Source organism: Mirounga angustirostris, unplaced genomic scaffold (assembly GCF_029215605.1).
Source record: "Mirounga angustirostris isolate CCGP_5_RB_7025 unplaced genomic scaffold, mMirAng1.0.hap1 SCAF_2, whole genome shotgun sequence".
NCBI lineage: Eukaryota > Metazoa > Chordata > Mammalia > Carnivora > Phocidae > Mirounga > Mirounga angustirostris.
The window spans coordinates 89,286,257-89,305,177 of NW_026991710.1; the positions used below are offsets into that span (position 1 = coordinate 89,286,257).

An 18,921-nucleotide genomic window follows, 5' to 3' on the forward strand; every position below is an offset into this window, starting at 1 on the left:
TATTCATTTGTTTAGTTTTTTAGATTCCACATATATGTGAAATCATATGGCATTTATGTTTCTTTGTCTTACTTCACTTAGTGTAATAACCTCTAAGTCCATCCATGTTGTCGGATTGGTATACTAAATAAAAAATTCCATCGATTGACAATCACCAATGTAAGAAGAATTCTATGTAATTTAAAAACAAATGGTATACAAATAAATTAAAGGGAATAATGTAGCCTTCTTCCTAGAAAATAAATGTCATTAATTGTTTTGTTACCTGTGTGTCTGCATATTTTGATGGACTTCGTCATCATAATATCAGAGGCAAAATAATCTCAATCTCTAATTCAGGTATTGCAAACTCCAGTGCCAACAGAGACAATGGACATATGTAAATAAATGAAGAAAGTAGGCTAGGTGTCACTGTGTATAATGAAGAATGCATGCTCCATCTAAAGCAGATAGACCTGATTCAGCCTCAGCCAATGGAAATTATAAAGAAATGTGTACTCACTGGTTACAGATATTCCAATTTTCCAAGAGGAATTAAAAATTATATTGTAATAACTTTGTATGGTGACAGATGGTAACTACACTTATCATGGTGGGCATTTCATTATGTATATAATATCAAATCATTATGTTGTACACCTGAAACTAATATAACATTGTATGTCAGCTATCCGTTTTTGTTTTGTTTTTTTTAGATTTTATTTACTTATTTGTCAGAGAGAGAGCACAAGGAGGGTGAGCTGCAGGCAGAGGGAGAAGCAGGTTCCCTGCTGAGCAAGGAGCCCAATGTGGGACTCGATCCCAGGACCCCGGGATCATGACCTGAAGGCAGATGCTTAATGGACTGAGCCACCCAGGCGTCCCTCAGCTATGCTTTTTAATTAAAAAATTTTAAATGAAATTTCCCAAAACTAAAATGTTAGCAACTAATTTGGGAAAGACAAATAAAATTTATCTCCTCTCAGACTCTGGTCCACAAGCTACCAGCTTGTAGCCTCTCATCTGCCTCATTAGAATTATTAATTCAAAACATAGAGGGAAGTTTGCACAAAATAGTGTATATATTTCAAAAATATGGAAAAATAAAGACACTGAATTCCTTTCCCCTGCTACAGCCAAGGGTGTTACCCTCTACCTTAGAAAGAAATCCCATATAAATTGTGACAGTTTCTCAAACTACAACCCTGTTGGCACATGCCATTTCATTTGACACATTCTAAAAATCTTGAGTTATTGTAACAGTTACTATATAAAATTCAGGGTAGATACCATGACTCAAACTTTGCATTCTTCTGTGACACATTCTATTAGAAAGACAGGGCTCCAAAGTGGAAGTAATACTACAGACCAGTATAGAGTTACAGCATTCACATTCAACATTGTACTGGAGACATAGCAAGCTTTCTCTATTTCGGTTTTGTTTGACTTTTCTGCCTCGAAGTGTAAAATGAAGGGTAAAGTTGTAAATCTCTACATTAATTTTCTGAACAAATCTGAAATGTCTACTAGATCTCCAGATATTCCCCTCTTCCTGTAACTCCTCAAAATTAATTTCCTTTTATAATATTATTGAATAATTGTGAAAGACTACTAAACAAAAGTTTGTAAGACTGAAAAGTAATTTTGTACTAAGCCAAAAAAGGCAACAAAAATGGCTTTATAAAAAAAAACCGGCTTTATAAGGTTATACTCTAGAATTTCCCAACACTGAAGATTCTTTAGAAACTTCACTTTGTCAAAGTCAAAATAATGTGTGTTTATCTATACCAGAAAATGAAAGTGGTGAGTACAGGGTGAAGTTGTCAATTTAAACATAACAGTTATCTACTTGGCAGTGAAAGAATAACATATAATTAAAAGGTCAAGTATTCCTTACTATTGTTTCCATCATCAAAATTATATTGATTGTTATATAGATTATAAAGTCTTTAAAACAATAAAGACATAATATCACAGAAATGTTTAAAAAATCAATAAAAATGGTTAAGTTGTAGCTAGCAGCTTTTTACCATATCCCGGATAACAGCTATGCTAATAAAGACAAAATAGTTTCTGATTTTCAAAACACCTGATGAAACTATACTAATGATTTACAATCTTTCCAATGTTTACTTTCTCAAAGAACAGTTCAGTGACAAAAAATAAATTGAGAGTAAGGAAGAATCAGGACTGAAAAATTACAAGGTGCTGCTATAACTTACATTAAATGCAAAGAATATATTTGAGTCCCTTTCATATCAAAAAGTTTATATCCCTAAAAGGAAATTCTGGTGCTGGCATTCTAGAACCTTATGACTTCCTCAACCACTAAGAAATATAAGGAAGTGAGATAGCTAAGAAAATGCTACTGGGTTCTGAGCTAGGTCTCAAACGTTCCTCTGATGTTCAAGTCAAGGCAAGTATTTGTCAAATAATTAATTAATTAGTATTAAGCAAAAAAGCTTAAGCTTAATCAGTGGATATATCAACTTAGTCCAATAAAACTTCACAGATTGCTTTGAATGTTTGCCCTTCTTTCCTTCCTTCTTTCCTTCCTTCCTTCCCTCCTTTTCTTTCTTTCTTCTTTTTCTTTCTTTCTTTCTTTCTACAATACTTTGACTATATTCTCTATGCTGTACTTTTCATCTCTGTGACTTATTTATTTTGTAATTGGAAGTCTGTACCTCTTAATCCTCTTTATCTATTTTGCCCATCTCCCTCACCTCCCGGCCCCTCCCCTCTGGCAACCACCAGTTTGTTCTCTGTATTTAAAGAGTCTGTTTATTTTTGTTGTTGTTTGTTTGCTCCTTTGTTTTGTTTTTTAGATTCCACATATAAGCTTAATCATATGGTATTTTTTTTTCTGACTTATTTCACTTAGCATAAGACCCTCTAGGTCTATCCATGTTGTCACAAATGGCAAGATTTCATTCTTTTTTATGGCTGAGTAATACATTGTGTATGTACATGTACATTGTGTATATATGTATGCACATCTTCTTTATCCATTCTTCTATTTATGGATATGGGTTGCTTCTATATCTTGGCTACTGTAAAGAATGCTACAATAAACAGAGGGGTGCATATATCTTTTTGAATTAGTGTTTTCATTTTCTTTGGGTAAATACTCACTAGTAGAATTACTGAATCATCTAGTATTCTTATCTTTAATTTTTTGAGGAACCTCCATACAGCTTTCCACAGTGGTTGCACCAATTTACATTCCCACCAACAGTGCATGAGGGTTCCCTTTTGTCCCTATTCTTGTCAATACTTGTTATTTCTTGCCTTTTTGAAACTAGCCATTCTGACTGGTATGGGGTGATTATGTCTTTGTGGTTTTGATTTGCATTTCCCTGAGGATTAGTGATGTTGAGCATCTTATCATGTGTCTGTTGGCCATTGCCTATCTTTTCTTAATAGGAATTAGAGGATAAACAAAAGTAGGTTCAAATTTGAATGTATCTAGATCTTGTATATGTGAATAATAACCTATACTCATGGGGAACTGTTTCATAAAGATAGTATAGGCAACTGCAATTTTAAGTAAATATTCACACATAGTATATGTGTATATAAAATATCTCTATAGATAGAATAATTCCTTAATGAAAATTGATATATGTACAAACACCTATGTACAGAGTGATATACAATGTAATATTTTAATCAACTGGCTGTGTAAAAGGCAAGTGTTTGATAATTCTTAATATGAGAAATAACTTGTAAGCCTTGAAAAAGACAAAGTAACACAACCTACGCAACTTAGAACCAGGCATGTTTTAGAAGATTCTCTGGTGTGCTCTGCATTTGGGCATGTCTCCCTGAGTCACACTCCTCATTCCCTACTTCCTATCTTCCAGCAGAAGAATTTCTCTTCAGCCATCCTGAAAATCCCACAAAGTGATGACCTCCTCTAAGTCACAATGGGCTCAAGACTTGGGTGAGACATCGAGGTTGAGCCACAATTTTAATAGATTCTTCTGAAAATAAGCTTGATGAAAGGCCCAAGGAATAAAGAAATTAAAACAACAACAACGGAATGTAATCTTAATAAAAAAGTTGGTGGTATCTCATTCAGTCTTTTTTCAAACCTGCCAATAAACTCAGAATGTTCAGGCTGATATGAAGACGTGGGAATGAGGCAGGAATTACCACCTGTTGCCCCTCTGCACTTCCTAAGGTTACAGTTAATTTTTCTATTTCACATCACATCTCATGGGCTTCAAGTTGTAACAGCATTGACATGTGCCACATCAATTTCTCTCTCCTCTTGCTTACCCATCATCATTTCCCTATTTTCATTCTTAATTCTAATGAATTCTTTCAGGTCTGTTGCTAACTAAAGTTCCTGTCTTGGAATGAATGTTACTAGTTCTTTGATGTTTTGAACACTACGTTAGAGGGTTTTGATACCATCTTTTCCATCACTAAGGTTCTTTTATTAACAGATTCATGCTAGACTCACAAACTAATAAAGCACGATAAGACTGCCCAGTTTTCTTGGTATAAGGAACTATGAAAACAATAATGTTGCATTATTACTATTGCTATTATTTTTATTCTTATGACTACTGTTTTTATTATTTGTTTGTGTGTTAAATCATTCAAAAATTTGTGCAAAATATTTAAAAAAACTAGTGATCGGTAATGAATTCTCTGAATATCAACATTTTTCAAACAAAATTTAACTGACTTCTAAGAGATGAAAATCAAAGCTTCTTGCCTCCCTCCAAAGTCACTATAGAACTGCATTTGAAGTAGGACCTTGCAACTGACATTATTTTTCAACAAAGCCAGTCCTGTTTGCCACTTGTGATTTACAGGCTATGTCTGCTACCAGAAGCTGTTGGACACATTAATGCAGGTATGCTTATGAAAGGGTGCTGCTGTCTGGCACTAAATGACTTTCCAGAGATTCATCTCATTCAGACCTACAGGAACTGTTCTCTCTAAACATGATCTGTCAATGCATAAGCCATTATTTCACCCATTCTTAAGGGAAGAATCAAAAATATAATCCTGTATTCTAATCCCTTCTGCAAATCCTGATGCACCATTAAAAACCTGCTGTTTCATACTTTCTTGATTTCTACTTGGTGAACCCACTTCATTAACATTTTTGTTGCTGCATTTGGAAGTGATGGGAATAGAATGGTGGGAATTGTGTTGGATTTTGTTAGTGTCAATTGCTTTTAATTTTCTGTATTTCCTACTTGAAATATGCATGTTATTCATAGATATTATCAACTACAGTATGTTCAACCTTTTGTCCATTCAAATACAAATTTTAATATATTTACCTAAAGGCTACTGTCTCTTCCTTTTCTAATATTGAAAGTCACCAACCCCAAATCTATCTTTCCCTCCACGTTTCATTATATGCTTCAGCTGCAGGCATTAATGCAAACCATAGCTCCAAACTATATGGATTAATAAACATAAGACTCCTACATTTGAATTCAAGTGAAAATTAACTTGCTTAAATACACGATAAAAAAGAATAAAATATGTATAATTTTGTATTTGATAGAAGATCATGAATGTATCAAGGAATTATTTAAATTATTTAGAAGATACCTGTAAGTACTTAAAAAAATTCAAACAAAAAATATAAATGGAATAATATTAAATATATATGCATGTATCCTTTTTCATCTGAAAACTTTCATTCCATTCATTTTTTTTTTAAATGTGAAATGGTGCACATTAGCCTGAAAAGATTGAAAGGTATATATCCTTTCAATAAATCATGTACAAGAGTAAAAAGGAGACTACTGCAGTTTATTTAAGCATTGAGTACAAGACTGGGGACAAATGAAATCTTTGCTTCATAAAATGGAATGAATAATTATTTTATTGTGAAGTCATTACATTAAAAACATTGAAAGAAAACCCAATGGCTATTTATTTATTTATTTATTTATTTATTTATTTATTTATTTTTCCCAATGGCTTTTTAAACTGGTTGAAATCATTCTCTAGAATTCCTTGTCAGAGGATATGTTTAGGATGGATTTTTATTTAATTTTAATACATCCATGGTTATTAATAGAATTTTCAGCTAAAGGCTCAAATCTGAAGCTTTCCACTATTTTGTTGTTGTTTTAATATAAGGGTTGGCAAATTGTTCACTTTACTTCCAAATATTTTGTATAAAGGTTTACCCCACCGGATTACTATATTTATAGGTTTACTAACATATTTTTTTTACACTAGACAAAAATGCACAAGACCTGAAATGTTTTTCTTTTTCTTATTTGATGGGCTCAGCCATACAACCAATAACTGAGATATAATTCGCAACACTGAATTCCAAGGGAAATATCGTCTACATATCAACAATTGTTTGCAAAAACAACTTATTTTTTTAAATAGACCCACATCAGGACACATTTACAAATGTTCCTAGGTTTAGCTCAAAACCAGTTCTTAGTGGTTTGAAGTATGACAGAGAACACTCAAAAGAGAATTCTGATTATAAAAAATACAATCAGAACGTTTGCAAATCTTAATGAGCTTGCTGTTTCTATGCCAACTTCTGCTGAATCTGGAAAGCATTAAAATAATTTTCTCACAATTTATTTCTTTCCATTGTGTTTTATCCCTTCGCTTTTCACAGGCAATACATTCAGTACCAAATGAGTAGCGTATTCATTAGTGCTGAAGAGAAAGCAAGGGTTAAGTAAATAAGGACATCAAATTAATATCCAGGCCTAAATGTTTTAGCAGAGCCAAAGAATCTGTTTAATCATTCAAGTCAACAAGGTTAAGATAATAAAATAAACTTCTAAATGCTTTCCTCTTCTGGAACTTAATCTGTCTTGCCGAAGATGTTTTTAAGATGCTATCAGTTTTGCGTAGTCCCAGCTGTTATGAAAATTTACTTGAATACACGGGGAAGAGAAAGAACTTTATGAAAATAGTTAAGCGGAGCTCCTGGGTGGCTTACTGAAACTGTGAGAGCCCAGGACTCATTTAAAACCAGCTGCTGGCTGGTGATGTTAAGACCAATAACCACTAAATCTTTTACTTATCAGGTCTCTGTGTTATTTGGCAAGGTGATGGTAGCCAACTGATTAGAAGATTAATGTATAGTCAAAAGATAACTTCATGATGTTTGTTCATTTTATTGCCTAAGTTTGATTGATAAACTTGCCACAATTTCAGAACAACACAGTACCCTAATTTAAAAAGACAGTATTAAACATTAAAACAGTTTTGCTTATTTTTAAAAATATGTTTTTAAGTCCCTAAGATAGGGAAAAGAAATATGAGCCATTAACATCAAAGCCTTGAGTACCATTGTGATTCCCAGGGCTGTGGTTCATGACAAGGGCAGAGGCCCTTAAGAACTGGGCAAACAAGAAGTCCTCTTTGAAGAGCGATGGTAGTAGTAGTAATGGGTGCAGACAACAATGGTTTTGAAAAGCCTTGAAAATCTTGAGTCTTTTACACTTGACATTCAGGTTCTGTGACTGACGAAGAAATGTAAAGCAATCTTTTGCAAAGAGAGGCTCAGAATAAAAGCAGAATCAAAATACCTTGTAGAACATGTAAACACAGCATTATGAACAGCAAAAAACAGACTTTATTAATCTGGTTATCTATCCTAAAGGAAAAAAATCACTAATAGCTAATATACCAGGATCTTGATATTATACTATAATTTTCAAATTGGTGCCACCCAGTTGAGAAGAAAAATTGTATTATAATGAGGTGAATGGGTATTCTGATGTCCCTTGGATGGGGACCAGCATTTCCCTGTCCCCTCATGTTACATGAGGTTCTTGGGTATGACTATGGGACATTCACTCATTTGTTTTCTGGAAGGTCAACAGTGCATGAATTATAAAGATTGAAACTACCACGACTGCAAAGAAAAAGATGTTCCTATTTGCACTTCTGTTCCCCAGATTTTTCACTCTCATTACCAGAGGCATGGAACTTTAAAGTTGAAAAGGTCCTAGCAGCCTCCTGAAGGCAGCTTGCTATCGTGGAAAGAGAGTGGAACTTGAAATCTGGGTTTGACTCCTAGCATTGTCTTTTGGTAGATGTGTGTACAAGAACTTGTAGAAGTCATTTAACCTGCTTGGGCTCAATCCTCATCAGAAAAAAAAAAAAAGGTCATATTATGGGGTGTCTGGGTGGCTCAGTCAGTTAAGCGTTTGACTCTTGGTTTCAGCTCAGGTCGTGATCTCATGGGTCATGAGTTCAAGCCCCAGAGTTGGGCTCCACACTCAGCGGGGTGTCTGCTTGAGACTCTCTCTCCCTCTCCCTCTGCCCCCCGACTCTCTCTAAAATAAATAAATAAATCTTTAAAAAAATGGTCATATTATTATTTGTTCTACTAACTAACTCACAGCATTACTTTTCAGGATAAATGAGAAAATATATTGGAAAATGTAATCTAGAATTACATAGCCTCAAATCCTGGCTCTGCCACTGACTGGCTCTGTTATCATGGACAAAATATTTAAATTTTCTAAATCTTGGTTTCCTCATCTATTAAATGGAAGTAATGAAGACAACTATTTCATAGGGTTGTTGAAATAAGATATGTCTTCATAGGGGTGCCTGGGTGGCTCAGTTGGTTAAGCAACTGCCTTCGGCTCAGGTTATGATCCTGGAGTCCCAGGATCAAGTCCCGCATCGGACTCCCTGCTCAGCAGGGAGTCTGCTTCTCCCTCTGACCCTCCCCCCTCTAATGTGCTCTCTCTCTCTCATTCTCTCTCTCAAATAAATAAATAAAATTAAAAAAAAAAGATATGTCTTCATAGAATGGTTGGTGTATTTTAAGTGATCAATAAAATTGCTTATCCTTATTATTGGTGTTATTATTTGAGCCATAGGTATTTTTGTCATCCCTGTTGCTTCACATTAAAGATTTTATTTATTTATTTGACAGAGAGGGTGAGAGCCACAAGCAAGGGAAGCAGTAGGACTATAACAACTACCTTGTTGATAGGGAGCAGCCTGACCCACTGGCAAAGGTACAAAATGGGGGCCGGGAGAGCTGGGTATGAATCCATTTTCCTACCACTTATAAATTATGTAAACTTGGGCAAGTTATTCACCCCAGATTCTTCATGTGCAATATGGTGAGAATGATCAGCTATGATCTGTCAAGGACTTGTTACAGATTATTTTCATACATTATTTTATTTAATCCCTATCATAACCATAGGGGCAGATAGTGGTAGAGTCATAATTTGGTCCCATGCAGTCTGACCCCAGCCCATGTGGATATAATCATCTCACCCCACTGCATGCACTTTTCCTACTTTTCTTCCCTCGTATCCTATCTTGCTGAACTGTAGTAAGGCTCAGAGATGATGTGCGCAACTTGCCTAGGAAGGTGTTCAGCAAGTTGTAAGACTAAGTAATTATAATTATGATGTGGGAGGTATTATTTCCTGGTCCAATGCTTGTTCAGCCTAGGAATGCCCCTAAAACTCCCTGACAGCAGGTCTCCAACCTCTGCTTGAATGCAGACTACAGTCATAGCCTCAGAACTCTGTACCACAAACTTATGAGGATGAAACGGAGCACAGACTTGGTGACTGACATCACAGAAAAAGCCCCATCCCCACCATACAGCCCAAAGGCCTAACTGCTGAAGTATGGACATTTGCACAAATGCACTGAAGATTAATGGCAAATCTGTAATGACATCTCCCCAGGAAACAAGGAGGAAATGCAATTCTAACGTCAGGATGCATTCAGCTGTGGAAATCTAACACTCAGTGTCTTGTAGGATAAAACCAAATGATATCTATGGTTGCTATATTATACCTAAAATTGTAAGCTCAAAATTGGTTCAATGTACACTGACAGAAAGCAAGCACATGCCAAAAAAGTTAGCCCACTTTCTTCTGCATTAAATCATGCCATCAACAGTATTCAAAGATAGTCAACTCTCCTCCAATTTACCTTTTCACTTCTTGCAATCTGACTTCTGTTGTTTAACAAAATGTACTCCCTTAATATCTCATGACTCCAGAACATCAAAATCATAGGCTTTTTATAGACCTCATCCCTGTGGCTTTCCTTTTACTAAGAGCATTTCGTTGGCCACCTTTTTTTTTTTTTAAGTAGTTCCCCCTTGGGCACCTGGGTGGCTCAGATGATTAAGCGTCTGCCTTTGGCTCAGGTCAGGATCATAGGGTCCTGGGATCAAGTCCCGCATCAGGCTCCCTGCTCAGCCGGGAGACTGCTTCTCCCTCTCCTTCTACTGCTTCCCTTGCTTGTGGCTCTCACCCTCTCTGTCAAATAAATAAATAAAATCTTTAAAAAAAAATAAAGTAGTTCCTCCTTTAGTGTTCAAATTTTGTAGTGTCCTGGTTTTGCCTTTGAATGAATACTCACTCTCTTTTCTGACTCTCTTTCTTTGACCCACTCCCTAAATGTGGATATTTCTAAAGTGGTTCTCACTTCACTCTTTCGCGCACTATTTTTCCACTTCCACGGTTTCAGTTCTCACTCTGGGTCAGTCCAGCTATGGAACGGTTATGATACCATCTCAGATTCCCAGTCTCATGCTTCCAATTGTTTGCTACGTTATTCCAGTGAAATAATTCATCCAGATCACAAATTCAAGACAACTAAAATTTAACTTATTTATACTTCGGACTGTGACCTGACCAATTTTATCAAGCCAGAAACTTCAGCCCTATCCTTACACCCTTTCTCAACATCAGCCCCTACATCCAGTTAAAAGATTTGTGCTGAATTTTCACCTCAGTATCTTCCTATTTTATTCCCTGACTGCATTTTTTTTTAACTTGACCCTGGCCACAAGTCACCAATGATCACAGCTCTTAGATGTAAATCCAATATGGATTGAATTCATCTCCCACCCTCTGCTTAAAGACTCTTTCTTAGGGTGCCTGGGTGGCTCAGTCATTAAGCATCTGCCTTTGGCTCAGGTCATGATCCCAAGGTCCTTGGATCAAGCCCCGCATCTGCTCCCTGCTCAGCGGGAAGCCTGCTTCTCCCTCTCCCCTTCCCCCTGCTTGTGTTCCCTCTCTCGCTGTCTCTCTCTTTGTCAAATAAATAAACAGAATCTTAAAAAAAAAAAAAGACTCTTTCTTATTAATTTCTCCTCTACTAGTGTCATCCCTGGTTTTCCCTCTTTGAGTTTTTGCTTGGCACTTGTGACAAATCCTATTGATGAGATTGAAACTGTGCCCATAGGGTCAATGAAGTTGAAACTAGCAGAAAGTTTAAAGCTTGTTTTTCAGAGAACCATTTCCCCCTAATCAGCTATTCTGTCTTTTCAGACCCCACTAACAAATCCACTAATAGTCTCTACAGAAGGCTAGACTCAAGGTCAACTGATATGGTTCCAGCATATGAACAGGCAAGGCCTTTCATTCAAGCAAGGCCTAGGAGAGATAATGAGCCCAAGGTCCCATCCAATTATACTAGCTCTTAGTGGATTCCCATAGCACCTTCCACTTGCCCAATAGTTACCTCTGCCTCAGTATAATGTTAAAGTCTCTGCTCAAGGAGGAGCACAAGCTTCATTAACATAATGTACAATGCATGTATAGGCATGTTTTCTCAGTACGCCTGTGTAACCTTATGCCCGCCTTTAAATGCAATGGCAAATCTCTCCTTTCTGAATATCCATCCTAACCCTAAATGAAAGGAACCAACTCACTCCCTGCAGGGAGTCTGCTTCTCCCTCTTCCCCTCACCCCGCTTGTGTTCTCTCTCTCTCTCTCAATATCGGTCTCTCTCTCAAATAAATAAAAAATCTTTTAAAAAAATTTCAACCTATATGATATAATTTTTCTATATTTAACTTATATCCTTGGCAATTAAAAATATTATTGTCCTTTAATGAATCCTGTCATTTCCTACTTGTGTAATACTGTTTGTACTATTTCTTCTTTCTGGAATGTGTAATGTCTTCCTCTTCATCTTCTCTTCTAAAGATTCTCCATTTATCAAGTCCTAGCTCAAGTGTCACCTCTTCCACAGTGTCCAATGATCATTTAAAATGGAAGAATGTTCACTTGTTTAGCATCTCTTGGTATTGTTATTTAAGGCAGATAACACAACGACATAGTTTTCTTATTCAGGCACCCATGAGATTATCAGCAATTTGAGGGCAGTAATGATGTAATAATATTTTATTTTAACATTCAACAAATATTTATTGAGTCTTTATTGTTCTAGCTGATGGTGGTATGAACAAGGTAGACCAAGTCCTTGCTCTCACAGAGTTTATGTAAATGGTGGGGCATGTTTTACAGATAACAAGCAAGTAAATAAATACACAAAATAGGATAATCTCATATTTAGATTGGGTAGTCAGGGAAGTTCTCCCCAAGGAGGTATTTGAGATGAAATCTCAGTCATAAGAAGAACCCAATCACCAGAAGACCAGAATACAGCAAATAGAAAGTCATTCCAGTGTGATGTGTTTGAAATACACATAGAGGACTATGTGGCTGGAGCATGGTGGGGGGAAGAGAAGAGTGGTGTGACATGAGGTTAGAGAGTTAGGCAAGGGTCAGATCTTGAAGATTCATGAAGGCCAAGAAAAGTGGTTTGGATTTCATCTTAGGGTTTAAAACAGGGAGCAACATGATCTAATTTACAATATAAAATGATCTCTCTGGCTGCTGTGTAAAAAATGGATTATACAGGGTCAAGAGTAGAAGCAAGATTACTTGGAAGCATGCCACAGTAGTCAAGAAGATGAGATGATAGGTTGAATTTGGTGGTAGTAAAAGCAAGAGAAAATGGATCCATTTATAGTTTCTATAGTATTAAGCATGGTATCTTGAAGATAACAGAAGTTCAATGTATATTGCTAAATATATGTATAAGTGTTTCAAAATAGTTTCACCTTCTTAATGTATATATTATCTTCAACACTTTCCTGCTTTGAATCACATAATATGGCTTAATATATTCCTGTTTGACACTTGGGAAGCCAAAAAGAAAAAAGGGGGGGGAGCCCATATTGAAGGAAACAGTAGAAATCCTTTAACAGTAGGTAAGCTAACAAAGAACTGAAATGATGGAGGGTCATATTGTTAATTATGGAAAGAAATAAGCTACTTGAAACAAATGGTAAAAAGTTGAATTCAAAAACTATGATAGGATAAAAATGGGCACGGTATTCAAATACAAAGATCTACATTTTAGAAAAGAGATCTTTTCTCCATGAGCATTAACTAGATAGTGTGCCTACAGAGCATGTGAGTAAAGTGAATTCTCATTAAAATAGAAGACTTTTCCAGTTCTAACTTACCTTTGATATCTCTGGAAATATAAACCCTTCATTTTACTATCTTGATATGATAAATTTCCTAATAAGTAGCTAATACTTTCTTACCAGAAAGTAAGGTTTATTTTTCGGAGAGTGCTACATGTAACCTGCCTTGTTTCTAAATTAGGAATCTGAGAAAAGACAGGCAATTTGGTAGGTTCTCATTCTTTTTCACATATACTTTCCAGGACATTTTAGTTTTTCACCCATGAAGATTCACCCTGCATGATAAAATCAATCCAAATTCCTTCAACAAAAAGCAAAATCCTGGGGAAAATGGGATCAATTTTTGCCACTTTCCACCTGAAATGCTAAATGGGCCCTGAATTGTGTGAAACCAGGCCTCAGTCAGTGTGAAAACTGGCTGAAATCTGTATGAAAGGCAGTCTGGGTTCGTCAAAGAAGTTCATGAACTTTGGCCAAACTCACAAGGAACCTGGTCCAAGTCTTAGTTTGTAATGCAACATGAAACCAGGTGAATTTCACATGGTTTCAGGTTTCATCCTGAAAATTTGGCCTGGCTTTATAATCAATCATCACTTTTGGGAACGATGAAAGCCAACACACCTTTTTGAAAATGAGGACTGCGTGCATACTGATGACAGCTGAGCTGTGAACCACCCCTTCACTTCCTTTGCCAAAAGAAGATTTCTCAGAATGGAAACAGTTTCCCCCTTACCTGGAAAGGGCAAGTTGAGTGATTTTGATATGTCGTGCAGAAATAAACGATACTCGATACATGGAGACATGCCATGTGAATAATCACCACATACAGAGCAAGTGGCTATGTTCTAATCATTTAAGGTTATGAGAATTTTATTCCATTCACATCCATGACAGATATCATGATGTTTAATCTCCTTGACCATTAACATGAGCTTTTAGCTTGAAGCTAGTCATCGGCTAAAATAATTGCCTTGAGAAACAAAATGCTCTGAGGCATGGTCATTATTTTTATATAAAGAAATGGCTGAAGAATGGAAAGGAAAACAAATCATAGCCTACCTTCTATCTAGTTTAATAAACATGAAGAGATAAGACAAAAAATTTTTCAGGTTTGCATCAACTACATCTTTTGCAATAAAACCTCTATCTACTGCAGTATAAATGAATTCAATAATTAACTACACACAGCGCATTTTACAAAAACCCTACAGTTTCTGTTTTCAACCTGAAAGTTTTAAATGTGCTTTTCCACTGTAAAAAATGACTCTTCAACCAAATACTCGCTTTTGTGCATAGTGACATGAGAAAATTGAGAGGTATGTCTGAACGGAGCCACTACATCATTGGAACAGTATGTCTGAACATTTGGGTAATAAGGCACAGATGTGAAGCAGAGGACTTGGCACTACCAAGGTAACAACAAAGCATTCACCATTGTGTTATAATGGTTAAAAGAGCCACATTTGAGAAGAATAAAAGAATGCCCCTCCTCCTTGGAACACTGTTATATTACACCTTTTATCTGTTTAAAAATCTATAAAAAATAAGAAATTCAAATAAGTGTTATTCAAATTTATGATGAGGAATACAAATATAAAATGCATTAATATTTTCATCTATAATGTAACATATTTATGCAATAGCACATAAAGTTTAACTGCAGAAAAAGGCCAAATTCGACAGGAATCCAAAACAATGCATACAAAACAATGCATGCAAATCTGAAGGACCCAATAGCCATCGGAATGGTGGTTGTTATTGACTCTTTAGTAGTGATCTGGCCCTTCATCAGTAGGGCTAATTATTGTACAGTGTCCTACTTATAGGTATGAACTTAAAGCTATGCTACAGGATATACCCATTAATTATTATTAAGGCTATTTCACTTACAAGTGGGATGGTATTTTTTGCCAGCTATTACTAAACCATGACACAAAGACATGTTATAAAGCCAGGGCTACTTTAATTCAATAAGTTTGGAGCTGAAAACCAATTTTCTGCCCAGGATTGGAAGAATACAACTTACCCGAGGTCCCTGATCACCTTGTTCTCCCTGTAGAGTAGGAAGATGAGATGATAAATAGTTTTAGCATAAAGGCTGCATTCGATGCTCATTAAAAAGACCAAAATATAACATAGCATAAGTCATACCAATGGATTTCCACTAACTTAATTAGTTTCTGCTACACATTTTCTTACCTTATCACCTTTTGGACCAGGAGGGCCCTAAAAAAAAGAAAAAGAAAGAAAGAAATGTTTTAATAAATTTAAAAAATTGTAGCTTGAATATATCAGCTAGTTAGCTGCAAGATTCATGCAAAGGGCAAAGAGGTATACCGGTCAATGAGGTTTATCAAGGAATTTTAGGTTCTAAATTATAATTGTAAGATGGTTAGAATGTGAAAGTGGTATAATACACATACTATCATATATAGTATAATGGTATATATAGTATGGTATATATCATATACCGGTATGCATTGTACTATACCATATTGGTACATATACCAGTAAAATATGGTACTATACCATAGTATATAGTACATATATACTGCTATACTACACACACACACACAGAAAAGTACACAAAGTCCACGTGTCATAAGTATATAATATGCTGGATAAATTTTTACAAGCTAAATGTACCTATGCAAGTAGAAATCAGCTAAGGAAATCCAGAAGGACTGTGGTGACATTTTCTTGTCATTACTCTCAACCAACAGTGACTACTATTTCTGACCTCTGACAAAACAGTTTGTCTGTTTTTGTAGTTACAGAAATGGAATGATACCAGTATGAGTCTGACCTCCTTTGCTCAATGTGTAAAATGTATTCATAATTTTGTGTGTGCTGTAGATCGTTTGTTCTTACTGCTTTATAATATTCCACCATGTGAATAAACCATAATTTATTTGTTTATTCTACTTGGTTGATGGCCCTTTGTTTTCAGGCGTTTCTATGTCTTGACTACTAAAAATAATGCTGCTACAAATATCCTAACTTTATGTCTTTTGATTAAAAACTGTATGCATTTCTGTTGGGTGTAAATCTAGGAGTGGAATTTTGGGTTATAGAAAATACCTAATATGTTCAATTTTAGTAGGTACTGACAAATCGTTTTTCAGTGTGGTTCTAACAATTTACACTCCCATCACCAGTATACAAGAATTTCAGTTCTCCTATATCATCATCAATACTCGGCATTTTCCATCTTTTTTTGTTTTAGACATTCTGGTGGGAGGTGTAGTAGTTTCACACTGTTTTAATTTGCATTTCTCCAGTGATTAATTAGCTTAACTCCTTCTAATGCATGTGTTGTCCATTTTGTAACTTCACCCACAAAGTGTTTATTCACGTCTCTTGCCCTTTTTCTACTGAGTTGTCCTTTAGACTTACCAGAGTTCTTTACATATTATAATATCTATATATATCGAGAGGTGTGAGAGTACTTTACATTATTCTGATTATGAGTTTTCTATCAGTTATTTTTTGCAAATATATTCTCCCACTCTGTGTACTGTGTTTATATTCTCTTAACTAGGTTTCAATGAACAGAAGTTTTCAATTTTAATAAAACTCTATTTAACATTTTTTTCTCTTTATCTCTTTTTGTATTCCACTTAAGGAATCTTTGCTTACTCCAAGGTCATAAAGAGGTTCTTCTATGTTTATTCTAAAAGCTAAAAGCCTTATTGAAACTACTATAACACTGTATGTTAACTATACTAGAATTAATTTTTTTAAAAATTAAGATAAATAAAAAAGAGATGTAATATATACATATATATGATATAATATCACTCAACCATAAAAAAGAATGAAATCTTGCATATGTGATAACACAGATGTATCTAGAGGGTATGATGCCAAGTAAAATATGTCAGACAGAGAAAGACAAATACCATATGATTTCACTCATATGTGATATTTAAGAAACAAAACAAAGAAAAAAAAGAGACCAAAAAAGCAGACTTTTAACTATAGAGAACAAACTGGTGGTTGCCAGAGGGGAGGTTGGTGGGGGATGGGTGAAATAGGTGAAGGGGATTAAGAGTACGTTTATCATGATGAATACTGAGGATTGTATTGAATTGTTGACTCACTATATTGTACACCTAAAATAAATACAACACTGTATGTTAAACTTATACTGTCTGGATGGCATGGAAACTGAAAGAGGAAAACAACAATAAAAAAATAAAGTAAAAAAATAGAGGCTTTATTTCTTTATTTTTCATACTCAGATCTAAATTCATGGGGAACTGATTTTGTACATGATGTGAGGTCAAAGTCAAGATGCTCTTTTTCTCCTATGTGAATATCAAATTAACCCAACACCATTTATTGAAAATGAATCTTTTCCTCATTGTAGTACAGTGTTATCTTTGTCATAAATCAGATAACCATATAGATGTGGCTCTTTTTAGGATTTTCTACTTTGTTGGGCAGCTGTCTGTTCTTAAGCCACATTGAGATTTTTCTTTATCTTTGAACAAAAATGCCAGCAGGACATACTAATTCTAGAGACATCAATACTTTTTTCCCCTAGCTCTTAAAGACGAAATCATGTTCCAGGGCTCAGCCTACTTGAGGAATTGGAGCATTTCAGAGTTACCTTCAATCTCTCACCTTCACCTTCGGCAGGGCTGGAAGACAAGTGTAAGTCTAGACTAGAAGCACAGCCAAGGTTCTAGCAAAGTACTCCTTCCTAAGTCCCTGCAATGTCACTTCAGGTGGAAATGTGGGAATACTCTGTCTACTAAAACATCTCCTGCTAAGTATCTGCTGCAGAGGAACTGTACTAAATTCCTACTCTCAGTTGTGACACTTCTGGTAACAGCTGTGAGGTTATCATGAACTTAATAATAACAATAATATCATGTCTTGTAGTTTATATATTTTACCATCAACAAAGAACTTTCATCTGGTCCCAATCCAATGAAGAGAATATTATGATATTCCTTTTATAGATGCCAAAAATGAAACTCAAAGATTATCAAGGTTAGGTCTCTTGCAAGTGAGTTAGCCAGGACTTTAACCTAGTCTGTGTGCCTAGGTTAGGATGGTAAGTGTTGGGACACAGCCCTAGAACTAGATTCTCATAAAGAATGATGACTATGTGCCTGCCTTCAACAGATGCCTTCTGAAATGCTGCCAATTACATTTCCCAGTATCCTGGGTAGTGACCCCAAGATCTCAAGTTCAAAATGAGAAAAAGAGTAATTGTGGAGGGTCAGAGTGAGAGAGAAGAGAGAGAGCTAAGATAAGGAAATCAACTAAACAAACCCTTGTTTCTCTTGTCCCAAAAATAATTTTGCCATTAAAAAAAGGGAAACCAAGGAAATTATTTTCTTTATGTTTTCAGTAAAATTTTAATGTTTTATTAATGTTTTCAGTGAATGAGTAGTGAGTAATTGGTATAGACTGTGTGTCTACCTCTGTAAAATTAAGTTTAAAGAATTTATTTGGTTATTTTTAACACATGAAATGTTCTCTAATGCTCTACAAGTAGGGTTTTATTTTTGGTGGGGCAAAGGAAACCCCAAAAAAGAGTGAGAGGACACCTACCATCCAGTCTCAGAAATACAATGGAGATTCTAGTCTTGATTGAAATACCATGTTATTTAAGTGTATTTTGATTTTTATATACATTTATATATAAATGCCTATAAAGAGTTTGGCAATGTTCCAGGCACTGACGGAAGATA

The 18,921-nt window shown here is 35.4% G+C and overlaps 1 protein-coding gene across 1 annotated transcript in view; it reads right to left on the reverse strand.

Moving 5' to 3' along the window:
* COL25A1 (collagen type XXV alpha 1 chain) overlaps positions 1-18,921 on the reverse strand; it is a 450,625-nt gene that overhangs the window by 133,062 nt on the left and 298,642 nt on the right. The window contains exons 6-7 of the mRNA XM_045880612.2: positions 15,413-15,439; positions 15,240-15,266 (exon numbers count right to left, since the gene is read on the reverse strand). Coding sequence (XP_045736568.1) covers positions 15,240-15,266; positions 15,413-15,439 — 54 coding nt within the window. The remainder of the gene's footprint in view (positions 1-15,239; positions 15,267-15,412; positions 15,440-18,921) is intronic.